This window comes from Paralichthys olivaceus, chromosome 16 (assembly GCF_024713975.1).
Source record: "Paralichthys olivaceus isolate ysfri-2021 chromosome 16, ASM2471397v2, whole genome shotgun sequence".
NCBI lineage: Eukaryota > Metazoa > Chordata > Actinopteri > Pleuronectiformes > Paralichthyidae > Paralichthys > Paralichthys olivaceus.
In genome coordinates, this window is record NC_091108.1 from 22951200 (window position 1) to 22974422 (window position 23223).

Below are 23223 nucleotides of genomic sequence, written 5' to 3' on the forward strand. Positions count from 1 at the left end.
TCACACTGAGGGTGTCATACAGTTGCACTTTTTCACAGCTGCTTGTCAGGTGGTAGAAGTTGGGATTAATTGCTTCTGAAATTGATTCAATCTCTGTATATGTCTGCAAATCCCTATGGAACTAATGTAATTTCCTTTAGTTTGTGTATTAATTTGTAAATGTTAGCATGCTAACATTCTAGTAATTTTCATGTTAATGCTATGATTTACCAGCACACTTTCAATATAAGAGATATGCATAAATGGAGAAGTCGGTAAGGTTGAAATTGAACTGTTACTGGTAATGTATTGTTGTAACTCATTATTGTGTGTATTCTATTTGAGGCGTAATCATAATTATGGTTATTTTATTGGCAAATTGGCTATTTGCACTTCCTGTTTGCAATGTACCCATAGATGTACAGAGTCTCATCACTGGATTTTAGTGCCCATACTGTAGCTGGTTAATGGCTGGTTCTTGTAGAAAATGGTATCCTTTTTAAAGCAGCTTTCAGACATGCACTGAACTCTGCAGATACTCTGTATTTTCTCCAGAGGAGGTGCATGTGTGAATGCAAATGTACATTTCTGTGTACTTTCTCCACCTGGCCGACTAGTATAAAGTCCTTGCGAATTCAGGAGATTCCGATGTGTATCCCCTGCTGGATTTACCAAGAGGGAGTGGGGGGTTGACGACACTTCCAACAATGAGACAGACACAAAAATTTAAATAACTAAAAGCAAACAAATATCTTCTGATGTAAAGGCAGTGACACACACGTAGAAGACACCGATTAAGACGTCTAGAGAGCTTGAGGTGATAAATTCTGACACAGGTGTCTGTGTGTTGTAAAGAAAATCTTGTGATCTCCGCAGCAGAATTAAATTGTCACTCCCTGCCTCTGTCTGCTTACCCAGCTGCTCTGCCTCTCGCCTGAATAATGTGGAGGATTTAATCCTGTTGTGACGCATCTGTGTATTTGTGAAAGGCAAATTGCGGGTAAACTCAGTAGCCAATTCTCGCGATTTTACCTACAGGTCATGTCTTAAAACGGCTCAAGTGTATGTTTGACAGAGTTTGCATTCTCATCCTGTGTTCACACCAAATGGTTTGAGAATACATACAAAGTTATCAAAATACCAATAGGATGAGGTAAAAAGTTAAGGTAAATGATTTGTATTTATATAGCGCTTTTCTAGTCTTGATGACCACTCAAAGTGCTTTACAGTACAGTTTGCCATTCACCCATTCGGGGTTCAGCATCTTGCCTAAGGTCACTTCGGCATGCAGATGGGGAAGACTGAGGATCGAATTGCAGACTGCATTACACTTCTCAACCTTGTGTGAAGAGCTTGTTCAAAGTGGCCTGTTTGTGTGCCTGTTCCTTAAAATGCAAATGAGCCACTGCTGCCCCCCCCTTCATTGGGAGAGGAGAGGTTGGGGGCACTTTTGAGAAAGGTGGGGGCACTGTTTTAACAATTTTCAAACCTGGAGGAATCTGTATTATAATCAAGATAATGGTGCATTTCATTTTCTGTTAGGCACCATATCCCCTATGTGCATATGTCAGCATTGTTTTTGTCTGCCATGAGTCAATATAAAAAACTGAATGCAGTTTGAAGCCCCATTTTTTCAAAGTGGATGAAGGTTTCTAGTCATGGGATTCAAGTTATCAGAACACAAACTGAGCAAACATTAGTGGCAGTTCAGGTCACAGCCCCTGAGAGACGTCCTTTATCCAACAAAACGCATTGGAGAAATGCTGAAGTCATGAATCTGCTTTACTCAGTGTTTTGACTTGATTTTATCAGTAGGTCTGTTTGTTTTGAAAAGTGGGAGACCTCTGAGAATTATTCAGCTCCTGAAACATGAACACTGAAGTAATCTTGTCTGGGAAAAGCTGACTGTAATGACAAGTCCCATGATCCCACACTACTACACTGTGTCACTAATCTCTATGTCATGTTATTGAATGTTAAATGAGACACCCAGCAGCAGAAGAGTACATCCTTTAAGATTATTTGGGTGAACCTAGTTTGGGTTTGGCAAAAAGGCTACTGTTGTCTCACAGTCTTTGTTAAATTCACATAACATTCCAGTGACAAAATCAAGATCAGTGGTCCACTTGCATTTATACATATTTTTCAGTAATACCATTTTAAAGATATTTACAAAGATACATTTCTTGCAGGACAAATGGGGATTTTCTACTGTTAGTAGTTGTGCTTTTTTTTCTTAATGCTCTTTCTTGTCCTCATCAGGTGGCCAAAGCTGCTGCCCATCTTGAATCCAGACTATGTAGTGAAGAAGATCATCCATGCTGTGCTCACAGACCAAGTGTACCTGCTGCTGCCCAAGACCATGTACCTCATCACTGCTCTCAAAAAGTTAGTGTCCATCTTTTCTGTCCTTCTCCACACACTGAGGGGCTCACTGTATAGCTACCAAGTCCACACTGAAGCCATTTGATATTGCTGTTGTCGAATAGTGATGATACCATAGTGACAGTACAGTACTTGGGAGTCCCTGGTAATAAATGTGACTGACTACCAATTGCAGTTCAGTTTAGACTAGGAATCATTCATGTTTACACAGGTGTGGCTTTACCTGTGAATGTGATCTGCATGAGCAGACCTCAAATGCTTCCCCATTGTTCACACCTGTACTGTAAGTTGTACTTAACTTGTTATCAGATCACCTGAGAAGGATGTTAATACCAGGTCTGAACAGTGCCTCAAACCCAGCCTGGTGGTGTGCACTTATTCTTTGGCTTATTCCCAGCCCTTTTGCCATAATCTCATTTAGTCACAATAAATCTTACTAAACCAGTGATCACCAATAAGTGTTCCATGGGCCATATCTGAATCCATCTGAATATTGTTCACGTGGCTTTGACATTTACAGCCAATGTGAAGTATGGAAGGTGCCAAGACAACACACAAGAATTAGAGTAAATTAGGCTCCAGAGCACATCAGAGTATAAGTTAGTTATTCTTAAAATACAAACATATTCAAAATATGGGAAAGGTAAAATAGATCATGCAGAGCACTCCATGACTTAGATTTGGGGACAGTAGAGCAATTCACTAAACATTCCCTCAAATTCCAGGTAAATTTTTAAAATTCATTTCTTGATTTAGCCTTTGTTAAATTTCCAACCTTTTTAGAACCATCTATTGACTTAGAAAAAAAACTGTCTCATAACTTATTTGCCAGTTGCCAATTGTCTTTCCAGGAGTTAGAGAAACTATGATGGCCTTCAGGTAACATAAATGCTAAGTCCCTCTTAACTATTGCTATTGTTAGGTTTGTGTTCTGGGCTGCTGTAGAAACATAAAGGTGCACGGTGGACTCTGGAAGAGTCTGATCTCTGCCTACTAATATCACAAATGTCAGATACAAATACCACCAACTGTTCATCTTATCGGCTTCACACTTGGCATGTACAATGCACATGCCAAGTGTGAATTCTGAGGAAGTGCAGTGTCAAATTTACTGCAATTCAGACATGTTATATGTTCAATATTAATACAAATGGAATAAACAGACAAAGTAGGGGTGCAGCTTAAAGGAGAAGTTCGGTTTTTTTCAACCTGGTCCTTATTTCCAGCATATGGTACGTAGATCTATTCACCCATAAAGGTTTGGAGTAACTTGGAGTCCTTCGGACGCTTTTAGATCCACAGGCGTATATCCATACAACGCAAGGGTTCGGGGCATCCACAATACAGCCTCTAAATAACGCATTATCTGCCGCGAAACTCTTTATTTACTATGAATTGCCAGCACTAGTCCCCTGTGAGTCCAAGTTGCTTTGTGTACATCCCGGGCTTTCACTGGGGTGACGTCAAGGAGGCGCGCAGCCGCAGCTCAGCTGACGATCAGCTATGTTTTTTTACATGGAGTTTACAGTACAGTATTCTTTTAAAGCAGCTGTGTCCTGGTGCTCGGGCGTATTCACCCAGTTAAAGGCTAGCTAACTTCAGCGGGCTAACGAGCAGCCTCGGAGCTAGCGTTAGCTTAGTGAACCAATTTGTTGATTTAACAGGAAGACAACTCGCTCTCCGTTCTCGATGCTAAAGCTAGCTCCGAGGCTGGCGAGACTCCCTGAGGACTATTGCTGGCGATTTATAGTAAATAGAGTTTCGCGGCAGATATTGCGTTATTTAGAGGCTGTATTGTGGATGCCCCGAACCCTTGCGTTGTATGGATATACGCCGATCGCGTGTAGATCTAAAAGCGTCCGAAGGACTCCAAGTTACTCCAAACCTTTATGGGTGAGTAGATCTACATACCATATGCTGGAAATAAGGACCAGGTTGAAAAAAACGAACTTATCCTTTAACAACAAGCTGTGGCTCCAGGGTTTTAGCGGTCGTTTTCCAGCCAGAAGGTGACAGTTTGATTCCATTGATTTTGATGCCGCAGTGTCCTTGGGCAAGATACTGGACACTAAATGGACCCTTCTCTTAGAAAGTGCTGCACAAAGATGCACTGTATGAATGTGTGTGAATTATAATAATGATACATGCCTGTACATTTTCATTTCCCAACTAAAATTATATTGCATGTGAATAATTATAGAAATATTTGGTTGAAAAAGGTTTAGTGTTTTTGATTATAGAACATAAATTGAGCCTATGTATCCCCCCCCCGAACTAAAATTCAGCTGAAGGGTGTATATTCCTCATGATCGCTGTAAGAGCTGTCGCTGTAACAAAAAGACCAAACTCAAGAATTCTTGATATTCTAAAACATATTTTATTGACCCCTAAGTCTTTTGAATTGATCTTCAGTTCAGCATTAACCATTAACTTGCTGGGCCTGATTCCAACAGTTTAAGTCCTGACTAACACTCAGTTGCACATCATATACGCTCACCAAAGAACAATCAATTATCCCTTTTACATGTCAGTGTGCCATCAAAATAATTCTGAAGCTGTTTTTATATTAAGGTAAATAATAGTATAATATTGTTTAAATTAACACTGTGTTGGTTAATGAGAACAGGAGTCACTTAAATAAATGGAAAGTACAACTGGAGCCTACAATATACATTGTGTGGTGAGATAATCTCTGAGGGGAATATCTGTCTGCATTCAAAACCATTGTTCCAAGTCAGGCCATGAGTAATTGTGGACACCAAAGAAAGTATCTGACTTAATACTGACATAAAACCACACTTAAACTTGTATACTGGTACATAAAGGGGGTCATCATTTTGGTATATAAGTGCATTGTGAAAAAACATTAAATTACAACTCACGCCTTGGGGTTTTTACCTATGTAGAGCTTAACATTGGCTCGATTAGCCTCTGGATAGAAGTCATCCTATGACTCTCTCCAAGTGAACACCATTGTGGATGCAGCACAACAGGGTGGAGGATGACTCATTCTCACATTATTCATTCACCAGGGTTCTAAACTTGCTTCACCAGGTTTTTTTGTCTAAGCCTAGCTGCACATGTAATGTAAATATTTTTTATTGAGCTGGGTCACAGAGGTGCTGATTTTATGCTGAGGTCATTTTCAGCCCATCATGTGTGTGTGTGTGTGTGTGTGTGTGTGTGTGTGTGTGTGTGTGTGTGTGTGTGTGTGTGAGAAATTTTGGTCCTGTAATAAATTGAATAATTTTGTGTTTGTGCAATTCAGGCTCCAACTGTAGCTTTGTTAGTTATTTGCTGTTCAAACACAACCCTTCCCATAAGAGCGTTTGTATAACTGAAGCTATTGTTACGGCTAACTGACAATACCCTTTCAACACTTGTAGCTGAAATTTTCTTCTCTTCGTATACCCTGTGGGACCGCAGAGATAAGTCCATTACAGGTGTTTTTTAAATGTTCAGTTTCTGCCTGCCAAGTTTTTCGAACCAACACACACTTTTATGAATGTTTTAATCCACTTACATTCAGCTTTATAAATATGCCTTTCACTATCGGTATCAGTGGGGCTGTAATACTTGATGTATAGAAGACCATATATTAATATGCTATACTGCTTATTATTTGAGGGTTGCAGCGGGGAGTGGAGCCTGCTTATATTGGGCGAGAGGTGGGGTACATCCTTGACAGGTCCCCAGTCTGCATGTCTTTGGACTGTGGGAGGAGGCTGGAGTACCCAGAGAAGACCCACGCAGATTTAATGAGAAAATGCAAACTTTACACAGAAAGGCCCGACATCACAGTTCGAACCCAAAATTGTTCTTTCTGTGAGGAGAAAATGCGAACAACATTGTACCCCCATTTAGAAATGTTATCGTGTACAACATCCTGTAGATGTTGTGTGATGAATTGAGTTTCACTCAACCCAGTGTCAGTATTTGACAGATACTGGATCTTGATGAATTGAAATGTTGAATGTGCTGCCTGCATAAAGTCAGAATTGAACATTTTATTTTTTTTTTTCCTGTCCCTCCGTCATCCTCCTCAGTGTTCTTCAGTGGAAGCTCACCTTCCTCCTCATCTCTTACCTGGGACTGTCAGTGGAAGCAGACTGTAGCACTCACCTCAGTCCGCACTAAAAAATGCACCTACACAGTCAGAAATCAAAACAATACACCAACTAGATAAAACTAGGTAAAGCACCTATACTGTCTGGGCACTGCACTGGTGACAGTGTATTTAGTGGTGAGAAATGGGACATCACACGGTATCATAGTCTTACTTATTTTGTGGTTGTAAAGGATAATTTTCCCTGACACCATGCAAACCTTGTTTTGCGTATTCTGGGCAGTTATTTATCACATCTAAGGCCTAATTTTACTTGTCTTGGCCATCATTCCTATTAGTTATGGTAGCATTGTGCATGGTAAGGTAATTAGTGAGATCTGGGGAACACAACAACGCTGTAGCCATAAAACTGTTTGTGAAGAAGCCACATTTATCCACAGCACTTTATATAGCTGAAAGCACTTCATATGTAAGTACAACTGGATATGAGAGCTCCTAAAATCTTTCTGCAGACATTGAGGCTGTGCCTTAAAATCCACTGCAGCAGGCTGTCGGCACAGTCCCATCTGAGCTTTTGTGTAACATTTTTCCTGAAAACATAATCATGTCTCCCAAACAAAGATGGAAACAAAGGTGTAACTTGCTTACCATTACATGACTATGGCAGTCAAGTTATAGCACTGACCAAAGTTGTGAATGAGAGAAATTAATTAGATTATAAACCAGAGTGATTGTTTTAAGACTTTTAAGACTAGTGGTTTTGGCCTGAGCCTGAGTACACTTTCAAAGGCATCTTATCACCAGGATTATTGCTCTTGGTTGATACATTGGGATAAGACTCTGTAGCAGAGAGATGACCAAACCTATTTGTTATATAACCAAGTCCATACTGATTTTTGTACATTTGTGACTGAAAGAAACATGAGTGGTATGTTATTCTTTGTTTGTACTCAGGCAGATTGTTTTACAATGGAATGATGATGATTTTCTTGAGGAAATTAAATCTCACATGTTCAGAGTGAATATCTTCCAGTGTCTTAAGATTCAAGCACTAAAATAACAACTTAATTATTGTGTGAATCAGTTGTGTCTGCAAATGCAAATATAGAAAAGTGTTTTAGAAAGATTATGTATTTTGTCATTCATTGGATTAATGTAAGTTTTATGATTAAAAATCAATTTAAACTGATCTCATCAGCACAGGAGTGAGGCTGAAGCGGTATCCCAGTTTAACAAAATACAAAATCTGGTTATCGCATCATGTACAGTCGCTTATTACTGCTATCGAAAAATAAAAAACTGAGAGTCTTACATGCAAGATGACTACATACTTTTATTTAGACTGTCTGTCAAACTGCACTTGGCACCAAGCCACCACACAGAGAAAACATGTGACAGCATTTGTCACTATTTTGTATGTATTTTTGTTTTTTACAAACCAAACTGTCAGATATTTTGCTTGTGTATGCTCATCAAGGACATAATAATAATAATACTAATAATTAACAGGAGGAGGTTGTTCCATATCTATAAAACCCTAACAATTCCCTACCATCTTTTGTCTCTCGTTTTACCCTGGGTACCCATAGTAACAGATATTTAAGCAGAATAAGAATAATAGGGGGTGAGAGGGTCTGCTAAGTTAAATGGTAAATGGTTGTATTTATATAGCGCTTTTCTAGTCTTGAAGACCACTCAAAGCACTTTACACTACAGTTTTCCATTCACACACACATTCATACATAGAGTGCTTCTATAGCTAGCACTTTTTGTTGTTCTATTGGGCAGTTTGGGGTTCAGTATCTTGCCCAAGGACACTTTGGCATGCAGATGGGAAGACTGGGGATTGAACTTCCGACCTTCTGGTTGGAGGACGACCGAACTACACCCTCAGCCACAGCCACCCAGTTAAGTGCCACAAGGGAATTTTTGTGAGAACCTAAAGAGCTGTGGTTTGCACAGGGGTGGAGGCAGTTGATTGATTTCTGGAGAGAGTTGCAGTAATCTAGAAGGCTAAGGCAGAATCTCATTTCACCCCTTCTCCCACCTCTACCCCTTTTCTTCAAGTGTTATCTTGCTCTTGAAAGGTTCAAAGGTTCAAAGGTTTTATTTGTCATCTGCACAACAGATACAGCGTACATGTTGGCAATGAAAATCTTAAATCCCAGGCACCTCAAGCAACTCAACATGCAAGTGTCATAAAATAAGATAAGAGTAACTAAAATACAAATAACTTACACTAGTGCAAATGAAACAATAAGTACAAATGTCAGTACTAGTGGAAATTTTTTTTTTAAACATTATAAGGTGCAAAAAATAAAATAAAACATTATAATAAAATAATAAAACATTATAAGGTGCTAAAATGAGATATATACATGTCAGGATTTAGCAGCAGTTATGGGGAGGTATGGACAGATATGAATTATTGCACTCATTATATTTTTATATTGGTAGGAAATGATGAATAGAAACGACAATGACAGAATGAGAATTATTGTAAACTAAATAAATAAATATCAATTTTTGCTTATGAATATTATAATGTAAAAATAACTATGTTATTTTAAACGGATGTAGTGACTTTCACAGAGCTCAGGAGTTCAGCAGTCTTACAGCTTGTGGGATAAAACTGTCCCTGAGTCTTGTGGTCCTGGTCCGGATGCTGCGGTACCGTCTGCCAGACGGCAGCAGAGAGAATAGTTTGTTGCTGGGGTGATGGGGGTCTTTCAGTATCCTGTAAGCCTTCTTCCTACAACGCTGGGTGTAGAGGTCCTCCATGGATGGTAGCTCCGTCCTGGTGATGTGCTGAGCAGTTTTCACCACCCTCTGTAGAGTCTTACGGTTGAGGGCGGTGCAACTGCCATACCAGGCCGTGATGCATCCAGTCAGGATACTCTCGATGGTGCACCTGTAGAAGTTGCAGAGTATCCTGGAGTCCATGTTGAACCTCCGCAGCCTGCGAGCCGATGACGAGCTGTCTTTGTGATGACTCTGGTGTGATGAGTCCATGTCAGGTCCTCAGTGATGTGAACCCCGAGGAACCTGAAGCTGCTGACTCTCTCCACAGGAGTCCCATGGATGGTGATGGGGGCGTGTCCATCTCTCTGCTTCTTCCTGTAATCCACAATCAGCTCCTTGGTTTTGCAGACGTTGAGATGGAGGTTGTTGTCCTTGCACCAAGATGTCAGGGCTCTGACCTCCTCTCTGTAGGCCATCTCGTCGCCGTCGGTGATCAGGCCGATGACGGTGGTGTCGTCAGCAAACTTGATGATGGTGTTGGAGCTGTATGTGGCCACGCAGTCGTGCGTGAACAGGGAGTAGAGGAGAGGGCTGAGCATGCAACCCTGCGGGGCTCCGGTGTTGAGGGTCCGGCTGGAGGATGTGATGTTCCCCATCCGCACTGCCTGGCATCTGCCCGTCAGGAAGTTCAGGATCCAGTCACAGAGGGCGCTGTTTAGCCCGAGGTCCCTGAGCTTGATGACGAGCTTGGAGGGCACAATAGTGTTGAATGCTGAACTGTAGTCAATGAACAGCATCCTCACATACGTGTTCCTCTGGTCCAGGTGGGAGAGGGCAGTGTGGAGGCTGAGGGTGATGGCATCGGCTGTGGACCTGTTCTCCCTGTAATCAAACTGCAGGGGGTCCAGTGAGTCGGGGAGGGAGGAGGTGATGAACTGTTTGACTAACCGCTCAAAGCACTTCATGATGATGTGAGTGCAACTGGGCGGTAGTCGTTGAGGCAGATGTTTTTTGTCTTTTTAGGGACCGGAATGATGGTGGACTCTTTAAGACAAGTGGGGACTATAGAATGGAGCAGTGACTTATTGAAGATGCATGTGAACACCTCTGCCAGCTGAACTGCACACACCTTGAGAGCACGGCCAGGGATGCCGTCAGGCCCAGGAGCCCTATGTGTGTTGATCTTTTTTAGGGATCTGCACACATCTGCACTGGTTAGAACCAAGGGGCAGGGGCAGGGATCCTGAGCCTTCTGTACCTCCACAACCCGGGGGTCTCTCAAAGCGTGCATAAAATGTGTTCAGTTCATCTGGGAGAGAAGCACACACTTCCTCGGCACCACTTGTTGTTCTTTTATAGTCTGTTATAGTTTTTAGTCCAGACCACATGTTTCTAGCGTTGGAGCCCGTAGTCAGACTCCACTTTGTTCTTATATTGTCTTTTAGCACTTCTAATAGCTCTCCGGAGCGCATACCTGGAGTTCCTGTATTCATCCAAATCACCGGCAGCCCGAGCTTTGAGTTTGGCTCGGACCTCGCCATTTATCCAGGGCTTCTGATTTGGGAATGTTCGTACAGTAATCCGCGGCACGACGTCATCGATGCATTTGCCGATGTAGCAAATGACCGCGTCTGTGTGTGTTGATGTCCTCCTCCTCAAACACACACCACTCCATGGTGCTGAAGCAGTGTTGGAGAGCAGAGTCTGACTGCTCGGTCCAGCGCTGGACTGTCCGTGTCACAGGTCGGTCTCTTGTCAGTCTCTTCCGGTAAACGGGGAGCAGGAGAAGAGATACGTGGTCCGACTTGCCAAAGGGGGGGCGGGGGAGGGGGAGGGCTTTGTATCCATTGCGAAAGGGAGAGTAAACATGGTCCAGTGTATTTCCACCGCGCGTGGGGCAGCTGAAATGCTGATAGTATTTCGGCAGGACTTTCTTCATGTTGGCGCTGTTAAAATCCCCGGCCACAATAAAGGCAGCCTCCGGCCTCGAAGTCTCTGTCCTGTCGATAACTCCATACAGCTCCTCCAGCGCTGTGTTCTTGTCAGCGTGCGGCGGCACATACACTGCTGTTAGAACCACAGATGTTAACTCCCTCGGCAGGTAAAAAGGCCGGCATCTGATCATGATGTGCTCTAAGCTGGGAGAACAGTCCGAAGAAATTATCTCCACATCTGAGCACCAGTTGTTGTTGATCATAAAGCAGACACCCCCTCCCTTACTCTTCCCTGAGTTTATTGTCCGGTCCTGGCGATGAATAGAGAATCCGTGCGGGACAATGGCTGCGTCCTGGATCGATGGGTCAAGCCAAGTCTCCGTGAAAACCATAATGTTACAGTTCTTAATGTCCCGTTGAAATGCCATCCTGCTTCGGAGTTCATCCAGCTTATTATCCAGGGATTGGACATTTGCCAGAAGTAAGCTCGGTAGAGGAGGCCGGTTTTCGCGTTTCCTCAGCCTGACTAGGACCCCGGCCCGGGATCCTCGCCGTCTTTGTCTCCTGCGCCCCCCAGGTAAAGCGCCAACAGGTAGCCACGGATACTCGCCATTGTAGTTGTTTGCTGGTCGCGGTGGTTTTTTGCTGTTTGCCAGCAACCTGATGAGTAGAAGTTGTTCTCTATCATATTGAATGATAGGGCTCGCTTGGGCCGTTTGCACGCTGCAAAAAAAGTTAAAAATAGACTGAAAAAGTACAACATAAAGACACTAGAAATGAGGAGTAGGTGAGGAGCTCGAGTCACGGCAGCCATCCTCGGTGCCATGACACACCCACAGGGAAACTGAGTTACATGGGGTAGTGGTTGAAATCTTCCCTACAAATAGGGACAGCACTTCAAGAAGCAGTTACAATAGTCGTCGTGAAAACCTGAAATGTCATCAGTAGTCATCGATATGAAAAGAGGTAGCAAAATTTTTGCCGGGGATGTCATTATAATAACATTGTTGAGATCTTAAATAAACCAATGCTATTGTTTGCAGTTACCAAAGTGATAAACCTAGAATATCCTAATAACATCTAGGCTAATGCAGGTGAATCAATGGCATTTGCAATTTATCCAATGCAAATTGAAAAACTTTCACGCATAAATCAAAAGCACATAGCTTCAGTTTGCAGTGGACTGTATTCAACCCTGCCAGGATGCATTGTTATTAGAAGAGCAGTTAAATTCAGTAACATCGCTACTATACGCTGGTTAAATCAAGTTCATCATGTATCTTCAAAGAGGGGTGAGTGTGACATAAAATTATATGAAAATACAGGATTATCACATAAAATCTGGTGATTCAAAAGGCATTCTGGTAAATTCCCATAGCCCTCAGTTTGAAGTGTTGGTCTGAAAAATCTCTGTTTTGAAGACTTGGCCCTCCCCCTTCGTCCCAACAAGTATTTGGACAGCACTCCCCTACACAGGAATGCACAAAACTGAGGAGAAGGTCAAAGGGTAGAGAGAAAGGGTGAGATTAGGCCCAAAGGGGATTGGGCCTAAGGCATGATTGAGAATTTGTGCATAATTGAATGAAAGGAGTGATCTAATCTTGGCAATAATCCTGATTTGACTGATCAATTTCAATTTTTTGACTGATCATTTCGAATGACTGAAATTAACCATCCCTGTGTGCTTTAGGTCCAACACCATCACTTCAGTTTGGCTGAATTGAGCATTAAAAAGTTTCGAGACATCCACTAATTATAGATATTTAAATTGTTGTATTGTCTGCATAATTATGGAAAGAAATGTTAAATTTACGAACAACTTGACTCAATGGTAACATGGAAATTGAAATCAATAAAGGGCCAAGAAAAGAACCTTGAGGAGCGCTACAGGTAATATTTGCATGGTTAGTGTTCACATTCCCAACAGACACACATAAGATTTGAACCAGTCTATCGCAGTCACTTTCACATCCACTCGAACTGATCAAATCAGTTTGCATTTGTCAGCTGTATCAAATACAGCTGAAAGAAAGCTCTTGCCTTAGATCATTCTAATGTAAATTAGCACTTTCAAAAGTGGTATTTCTGTTCAATGATGCCTTCAAAAACCAGACTGAAACTTTTAGAAAGCTCAAAAAATGAAGAAAAATTGTCTGTGCCTTTGTTAACTCCAGGCTTGACTAGTGTAGATAGTTGGCCTCCACCGGAGGTGCATGTGTGAAAGCAAATGTACGAGTGAGACTCAGCAGCCAATCCCCCGCTGGATGCACCGTGAGTGAGTGGGGGGATTGATGATGCTTCGACTGCTGTAAACAGATTCATGTGATCCACGCATTGGAGTTAATACGTCACTTTCTGTTTCTGTCTGCTGCACCCAGCTGTTCCACCTCTCGCCTGAATAACGCGGAGGATTTGATGCTGTTGAGAAGGCTGGAGGATAAGAAAGTTTGTGGTCTCAAAAGCAATTTGAGGTTGTGGGTATTCCTATTCATTAAATGTGAGAAATGTTTTTGATCTTTCTTTTTTTATGGTGCAGTTAAGCTCTTTTAAAAGTGGGGTTAAGCCTTTAAAATGACAACCGTTCCATTTATGTTCAGTCTGTCTAACTGTCAGACTCAGTCTTTAATATTATTTGGTCAGCTGGAAACCTCCGCTGTCTGCCAACATCAGAACATTTTTTACACAGCCTACCTGTAAAATTTGTTTGAATTGTTGACACTGATGTAGAACGGTCAGCAACATAGCCTTCATTCAGTACAATTGTATGTTTTTTGTTGTTTTTTGGGCATTGAAATGCCGTTAAAATGGAATAGAATTTTTTTTTTGAGATTACACTGGCAGGGATGCTAAATTTGTCAGACCTGAGACCGATAGAAAGGGTACCTGTGCAAGCGGAACTATACATCTTTAAGAAATTCAAAAGGTTATTGAAATCCTTCTTGGTGAGCTGACACTGCTGATGAGTCATGTCATTAGTTCTCACGTGAACTACCACTTGGTTTGGAGAATGAGACTAAGCGCAAAAGCCTCGAGAGTTTACCAAGGATGATGAGGACAGTGGCTCTGGGGAAGCAATGAGTGACGAAGAAGAAGTGGACTTTCCTAATTTGGAATCCTACTATAAGTGTTGTGGGGAGTAGAGCCCAATCTCCTTCCACACTGTGTGTGGAATACAGACTAAGGATGCGGGTACCAAGCAGGTGAGCGATGTGACCACAGACCTGAATGAAGTATTCCCTCCACCCCCGAGGCAGGGAAGGATTCTCCATAGTATCTGAGGATAGGTCCTCTCAGTGTTGTAAGGTGGTAAGGAGACATTGCCCGTGATGTGGGCCACTGAGTCTTTTCCATCTATCAGTGTTTTACATAAGCACTGATACCAAATGGTAGGAGTGGGGCAAAAAATAAATGTTAAATGGTCTGTATTTATAAATTGCTAGTCTTGATGGACCATTGTAGTGGAGACAGGTGCCATTTTCAGTGAGTTATCCAGAGTCTTTCTCAGGACCACGGATCAAGACAACTGGTGGGTTATCTTGGGTCAAGACAGCCCCTCACCAGTAATGTTCTTTACTAAGCACTTTGCACACACCTATAACACAAACAAGCCTTTGGTTGCTCTGTCTGACTTTCTCTGACCAAAAGCTTTCCTCAGTAAGTGAACATTAAACAGATCATGTGTGGATCCCTTTCCTGATATTGTATTTTAGCTCCACCAAGTCTTTATTTGGTGAGCCGTGATATTTTTATTTCAGACTTCAGCCTTAATACAATTTTGGAACAAACACTTGCCTTCATTTTTGATTAGCACCTTGAACACATTTCATGTCAATATGTCACAGAAAATATGCATACATATAAAATAAAACATTCCTTTGCAGTTTATTATTTAAGAGAAATTGTGTTTGTGTTTGATATAACAATTTGTTGAGGTCATCCTGTGAGAAAATCCAGAAATATTCTGTCACTCTTTTCACTCTATGAACACAGTGATTAAGCCTGGTTGACACCTGCTAACATTGACTCACATTCTCAAGCATCACCACAAATTGATAAATCCCACATTCTGTTTTGAAACAGTCATGAGTACAGTTATGACACAACTGTGTGTAGGCAGTTTTGATAAATGTGGAAGCATGACCTGAAGCCATCTCAATTGGGCTTTTCTATGACTTGATCACGTGCAGTGACTCACTGAGTGGTGTCAGGGCAGTGTGCAACATTTTCAATTTTCACTTCACTTCTAAAAGCATTTCCCTTTAGTCTATTTGTCTTCCCTGGATGCCCTCCATTTGTTTACCTCGTTATCTTTATACACGTTAAGTATAGTGTCTGCTGACTCTGCTGTTGTAATCGAGTTCAGATCCAAGTTCATTTATTTATACAGCCTTTTATCACAAGCAGTGGCTTTAAAGAGGGAAATAAACAATGGAAGGAGCCAAGAAGAGGAAATTAAAATCAACATACCCAGATCAAATGAATCACACACAAACACCGGACAAAAAAAATGCATTCAGGGAAATCTCTATATAAGGGAACTAATGTGAGGAAGCATAGATCGTTGAAGTCAAAGAGAGATCCCTGAGGCTGTGCACAGAGGAAGAGCTGTGCAGAACACTCAAAGTATATGGAAATATAAACCTAATGTTGGTACTGGTGCAGCAGCATCTATAATTGATGTTAATAAGAAGAGAGATCTCTCTGTTGTCTCTCTGTACTGCCACTCCCTCCTGGCCGGTCTGCCTGCTAGCGCCATCCACCAAAGCCAAACCACAAGTGTTACAATATAAGTGCAACTAAACCTATTTTTTCACAACAGCAGTAATTGAAATAATTGTGTTGGAGGTGGAAGCCACAAAAGACACACTTTTCTGTAGCGTGTCCTCCAGAGTGAAGATGTTTTAAAAAATTATGCAATAACTTAGGCGGTGAATGTCTCCTGAGGTTCAGAGTAAAAAATAAAAGTAAAAAAGGAGTTTGACATCAAAGTTAATGCCAAAAATCTAATGGCAGACAAGATAAAAAATAAGGAAACATAACAAGCTATTAGGACACGTACATGACTTACTTTGTGTTAGTTTGACTCACTCTAGAGTTTATGAGACACACATTTAATCCTGCTACGCAACACATGACGTAACATGCACAGGCAGGACTTCAGGTTTAAAGTGACTGGAACGATCCGGATTCATGATCCGACCATTATCTATTAATATTTAAATATATGTGATTATCAGTTTGTGTTTGAAGAGAGACTGGGACGAGCAGACACGCACACTCCTGCAGACAGAAGTTCCCCCCGCAGATTATACAGTAAGCTGTCCTGTTGCAGAAGAAGCGACGCCCTGTTTATCCAGGAACAAAAATATGAATACAGCAGGTTTTTGATAAAGATGATGAGGATAAAAGGGTGTCAGTTTCATAGTTATTTAATACATTTGGTCAATGCATTGGTGAATTAAATAATGCTGTCTGTCTACTATTTTGATTTAAATAAAGGAGTTTTAATATACTATACATTTTTTTTAAAGCGTGTGTGTTTACATTTTCTAGGACAGTCGGGCCTTTAGTGTAAAGACACAAACTAGTCCACAGAAACCTCTGATCACTCTGGTTAAATTATTAAGATATTATATCATACAATTATTTGGCATCTTCTTTCAGGGGACCCAGTCTTCGCAACAGACACCAGCTACATCCTTCGTCTACTGTGTAGATCGAACCAAAATGAGAAGGTCTGGTCTTCTTATTGCGTCACCAACTTTTCCCATCTTTGCAGCCATCACCTAGTGACAGATCTACAGAAGAGAAAGTTCTTCAGTTGATTAAAAACTCAGAAAAGATGTTTTTATCATGCATACCTTTTGCTGTTTGGTTGAGTACTAACATTTAAAATTAATTCTATTGGCCTCCTTTGCTGCAGCCATTACCTCTTTGAAACACTGAACTGCAATGAATCACAGGAAATGTTGGGCTGGGAAGGATCCACTCGATGGGGCTTCATTTGCTTGAGGGTTGTATGCATTTGTTGGCCGCATTTGGAGGAGCCATCAATTGCGACAGTCCAGTCATGCCTCTGTGACACCATCAGTCTTCAAATGCAGCCCCTGAACTGAGACACAGCTTAATTGTAATCTTACTGTAATGGTGGATCTTCATTGTTGTTGAGAGGGTACTCTCCCATTCTAGAGTCATATCTTTGTTAACACCACCTCTGGCTAAGCCATTCCTGTGAACCACTTGAGATTAGTGCTATATATTTTAGAGGCCAGTAAGGAAGGTACCGTCCACATTAAAGCCAACTGGCAGTTTTGACTCTGACAGCAGGTTATAATGTCTGTACTTCAGCCGCTGATGACTAGTTGTCCTGTCTTGTTCTTACAGCATTTATTTATGGCGACAAGGATTAAATAAATTCTTAAATTCACAGCCTGCATGTTTCCCCCACATTGACAGAAGTGTTAATGATTGGATAAATGAGGCACAGGGTCGATGAAAGGTTTGAATCTGGGAGCCGAATAGCAGCACACCCAGGGCACATCCAAGGTGATCAATTTACACATGCCTCCAAATGCACAGTCAGGTGGTTACAAACTGGGCAAACACCTTGCAGAAACAACTACCAGACATAATATGAAATGTAAATCAGCTTGCTGCTCTCTGTCTGTGATTTATGACCATCTTTGGAGCCAATCAGTGCCTCAAGCTGCCTTTTATATAGCCACAGCAGTTGGAGTCATCGAAGACCATCAAATTTATGGAGACAAAGGGTGTTTGGCACAAGACTAAATACAATTTATGAAGCATGATGCTGTCAAAAGCTATTCTATTAACACATTTATTTCAAGCACACATTGTCCACAATAGAGCATTTCAACTAATGTTTTATGTGTAATCCCACACCATGTGTATAATTTAAGGAGAACATTCCATGGATAATACGTTCAGACATGAGTATTTGTTGATTCATTAAGCTGTTATTGATAATTTTGATCCAGAAATGTCTTAAATTAGTCTTAATTTTTGAAGAAGTTAACCACTTCAAAGATAGTTGGTCATTTGCTCTCAATGGGCTTACTTGTTGTAAATGGAACTGTATCATGGCCATGAGAAAAAGGGGTTTCTGATTAGCCAGAGGGGATGTATTGTCTGTTAAAGGTCTGCTTAACTGACTTTATACATCAAGAGTTGTTTTTACATTGATCATTGTTACTAGGTCTAAACATGACCTTTAAGTTAGCTGACAACAGAAACAGAACAATGTACAAACTACTCCACCAGGTAACGTGAAAGTTAAAGATAGTAATATCTTTTGAATTTTCCCTTATTCAAGATGTGTACGTTTTTCTGCTCTCGTGATCAACAAGGCCATTATCTCCATATCGTCTCTATATCTTACCAGACTCTACAGTAAAAATTAGCTATACAATAAATGTATGTGCAGCATCAAACAGTTCTAACTAGATTGATCTTTTAAATATTATTGATGTTTGACGCTTCAGATTGACCTTAAACTTGTGTACACACAATCTTTTTCCATTAATGAATTGCTATTTAGTCATTTATTGTGCTGTTACAGACCTGTTTGTCATTTTGTGCTTTTAATTTGTATTTAAAACACAAATTTTTTTCCCCCAACACTGGGATGGCATCATTCACCTCCAAAAATCTAATCACACTTACTATACAATCAAGTCCATCCGTCCTCCATTCTGCCCCAACTACTTGGAGCGCAGGCTTTAGAAACGGACGTGTGTGAGGCCCAGACCTCTTCATGGAGAGTCATTAGGTTCTACTGCCTGTGCTATTAGTGTTATAATGGTACGTACTCTAGTTTTTATCACACTGACTTAAGATCAGTATAAGCTAAGACAGTCTTTGTAGAAGTTAGGTAGGCCCATATTGCAACACAACAGACCATGTATTGGCTCTAGCAGAAAGCGGACAGTGTGAATCACTGATGTTTCCATCACTTGACACAAATTAATAAAAGGTATATAATCTGTGTAGTACTGGAACTAAAGATTTGTGATAAGCATGTCTCAGAGAAATGAAACCCTCAGTACTTCAGCTCAGTTCCTTTGCCCTTTAATTACATTTGATAAGCGAGCCTTCTGGAGATGTTTTCTCTCTTTTCTTTCTCTGGTCCATTTGTCTGAGGACAGGGCCATTATTCTCTATTAGAAAGCTTTTCGTCTGTGAAACACAGCTCACACAAATCGAGATAGTGCCTCGCCTGTCACCTCTGTTCATTTTACAAAAAAGCCATTGTATTCAGGCTTTTAATAACATGTTGTATTATCTAGCCTTTTCTCTGTTCTCTCTTTAAAAAAAGTCATCGTTTGTCAGATGATTGTTAGGCATCCAAAAACTGCTAACATGGGCTGATTTAGCAAGAGATGTAGAAAGACATGGTTGCGCCTCTAACTAATTATTTTACAAAAGCTATTTACATCAGCACAAATATGTTGTTCCATTAAGAGCTTTTTGTGAAATTAATTTTTATTGTTGCCACTGAGAAATTCATTGAACACTGGAATGTTTGCCTAATTCTAAACGGCTATATGAGCATTGTAGCAAGTCAAGATAGTATGTAATGATATGATATTTATTATCATCATTACTACTGTGCTATTAACTGGTGCTTTTCTGGGCCATTCTCATTGTATGTGATTTCCTTTCTAGGTGCTTTAACATTCTCCAAAAGTCCAGAGACATCCAAGTTAATTGGAGACTCAAAGTGCATGGAGGTGTGAATGTGAGCCTTAGAGGTTGTTTGTCTCTATATGTCAGCCCTGTGATAGGCTGGCAACCTGTCCAGGATGTACCCACCCCTCGCCCAATACCAGCTTGGATTGGTTCTATACCCTCATGGATGGATGATGTGCTGAAGTTCTCTTGATAATGTTGCAATATTTGAGGTTTATGAAATGTTTATGAGTTTTAATAGAGTTGGTTATGAGTGGATTGCTCCAGAAAAGCACAATCCTTTTCATTGCTCTCTAAATGTGCAGTGACATCTTTATCTTCTGCAACACTTTTAACAGTCAGCGGATGATGCAGATTACGAGCCGTATAGTTAGATGGATACTTATGAATGATTGTACTAGCCAAGGTGACTCTGGAGGTAGAGATGGTCATCCACAAACAGTCTCCAGCTCCTCCAGTCTGCATTCAAAATGTCCCTGGGTAACTGAACCCCTGAAGGCTATGACAACAGTGTATGAATGGTGTGTGATAGAAAAAGCATGGCATATAGAGGTGCTGTATGTGAATGTGATGTATACTGTAAAGCACTGAACACTGTTGATAAGACAAAATAAGTGCTGTATGAAACCAATTCATTTGGTTAAAAGGACTTAATTACCAACTGTGTGGGTCAAACCATCAATCAAATTTCATTTATGTACCCTATATTCAGAAATTACAGTTTGCCTCATAAAGCATAATAAGTGTGTCTGTGTTTTTTTTCTCTTGTCACAACAGCATCCTCCCCATGAAGCAAGGCATTATGTTGGGCCAGTACCTGGGAGCATTCAACCTCATGGACACGTTCAGGGGACGCAGCAAAAAACAGGAGTGATGGAACAGAATAAGAAGTGAAAAGTGACATGGAAGTATTAAAGCCATCCATTTCAACACCCCTTTTAATCCTAATCTTCCTCGTGTGTTGTTGAAATTATACAACCCAGAACAGAACAATAGAGGGCCACAAATAAATACAAATACTGATTGTCTATTGGTTTCTCTATATGTTAGACTGTATAATCCATATTTTAAGCCTAAATATCCAATATATGCTAATTTTTAAAATGCATTCCCATGAGTGAATTGTAAATATGATTTTATAGATTACACAAAAATATATGCCTTCAAAGATTAACAGGACTTTTCCTAATCGATTATGGAAATTTCATGCGTATGCAGCCAGTGTTCTTCACTGCTGCTACCTGTTAAAGGACCAATATGGATGCATCACTATACAACAGCCAATGTATTAATGTCATATCAACAAATTTAGGGGTCCACAATAATCATGTCTGAGGGATTGTAAAACACTTCTGTTGTTAATCTGGCTCAGTTTCATTTTTACATTCCACAAGTACAGTGCCTTGGCCACGCGCTCATCCTCAGGGACAGTGAAGCGAACTGAAAAGGTTGTAAGGCCAGTGATTGCTCACCTTGTGTTTAGCTGATGGTCCGGACCACTCACAGCTCTTTGCACTAAGCAAGCTCATACTGAACATGATTTCCACCTTTATTTGCAAACATCAAATTTCCTGACTGTTCACATGTTAACTAGAACTGCCCTAGCTAGTAGCATACTAGCATGTTAGAGGTAGCTAGTAAGTGCCTTGGGCCCCCTCTGCTTTTCTTATTGTTTCCATATATTCATGCATTGGTGACATTTTCCACCCAAGCAGATGCATACTCTTGGTCGCGTTACCATTAACTTGGGTTCGCCTGACTTTGCATGGACAATTGCCAAAATTGACTTTGCTTAGTGTGAACACATCTGATCTTAACCAAGCTCATGTTGTCTGCAAACTGAATTTCCAGGACATTTTGAGGCACCAAGACAAACGTGTCCCAAACTGTGCTCTGTGGCAAATGTCAGATAAATTAGCGCTAAATTAGAGGCAGCTGAATGGAAGCAATATGCATCCGTAGTCTCCTAGTGAGCAGAGCAAACTTCAGCTATATCCATTAACTTTTCATTTCCTACCGTGTTATTCCTGTCATCAAGCTAATGTTAATTTGAAAAGCTTCAGAAGGGTAGCCTTTATGGTGTACTTGCAACATGCGCAGCTGTGCTTTAACATCACAATTATGCCTCCCCTTAGTCTTGGGTCTTGATGTAGGTAACTCTGTGTCAGGAGAATCACCAGGTGCTTGAATATCACAGTGTTCTTCCACTAAAATGTACAGCAGGCAGAGAAAAGGGTCTTTGTTTCCTGCGGGTGAAAACATTTTCAACATTCAGGAACAACCTGAAGTCACAGTTTCTTGTTGCTATTTTTTATTTTTTTTGTTGCACTAATTTCCACACAGATTTCAACAGCTCTATGTCAATTTATGAAGTACTTTTACAAGCACTAATACTGTTTGTAAAGGCAATATTATAAAGACTATAATTGACATATCTGAATGCATATTTATCAGGGATGATCCAAATTTAGCAATGTATCATATAATTTGAGTGTATGTAATTTGCATTTGACCTTTCATCTTGAACATGTATTCTGCAAAAGATTAATTACAACATTTGTTCAGTCTCACAATGTTTGAAAGTGAACCACCTGCAACACTTGTTTTACACCTCTGCTGTGTGCTCCAACATATAGAATTACATTGTTAAATTTGTTCTGATTAAAAGAATTAAAAAAATAAAAGAAAGTGGGATAATAATGAGTAAAACTGATATTGAATGCTGTTGAAATTGAGGGGTGAATGTATGTGAGACATTGTAGGATGTAGCTTCCAAAAACCAATTTAAAATATCTGTAGAGGTGGTCCACTAGATTCAAAATGCAGAGCCAAAAACAGGTGTATTTAACAGTTATTTACAGCTGCATGATTCAATTCAATTCCATTCAATTTAATTTCTATAGCGCTAAATCATAACATACATTACCTTAGGGCACTAACAATATTATTAGTGAGACCTTACAATAAATCCAATAGTTCCCGCAATGAGTAAAGCCGTTTTGTGTCGCACATGAACTAATTTTCAGACAGAATTAAACCCTCTCTTTTTATCACCATGATAATTGTGGAGAGAGGTGGGATGCCCCCCGAATAGACAGCCCATCACAAGGCAGACATACAGAGACAACCATTCACACCCACATTCACACCTCATTTTAGTTTTCAATTAACCTAATCCTAATCCACAGGGAGAACATGCAAACTACAATGCTAACACACACCTGCAGTACACAAAACCCACATCCAATGCACATATCTAGCACCCACAAGTGGTATTCACAGCCAAGCCAGCCATTGGTTTAGAAAAAATCTTTCTTCAGCACAAATAAATCAATCTCTATTTAACAAAACATCTGGAAGCTCTCTCTGCAAATATGGAACCTAGAGCCAGAAACCTGAGGGTAATAT

At 40.6% G+C, this 23223-nt stretch overlaps 1 protein-coding gene across 3 annotated transcripts in view; it reads left to right on the top strand.

The window, feature by feature from the left end:
* The window catches only part of sdr16c5a (short chain dehydrogenase/reductase family 16C, member 5a), a 38822-nt gene extending 16307 nt beyond the window's left edge, over window positions 1-22515 (top strand). For 2 of the 3 annotated variants that reach the window (XM_020113732.2, XM_020113725.2), the window contains 2 exons: window positions 2242-2367; window positions 20593-22515. In XM_020113732.2, the coding sequence (XP_019969291.1) occupies window positions 2242-2367; window positions 20593-20689 (223 nt within the window). In that variant the 3' untranslated portion in view covers window positions 20690-22515. Of the gene's footprint in view, window positions 1-2241; window positions 2368-6410; window positions 7454-20592 lie in introns of those variants that run through there. The other variant, XM_020113740.2, reaches the window with a different exon arrangement.
* The last annotated feature ends 708 nt before the right edge of the window (window positions 22516-23223 follow it).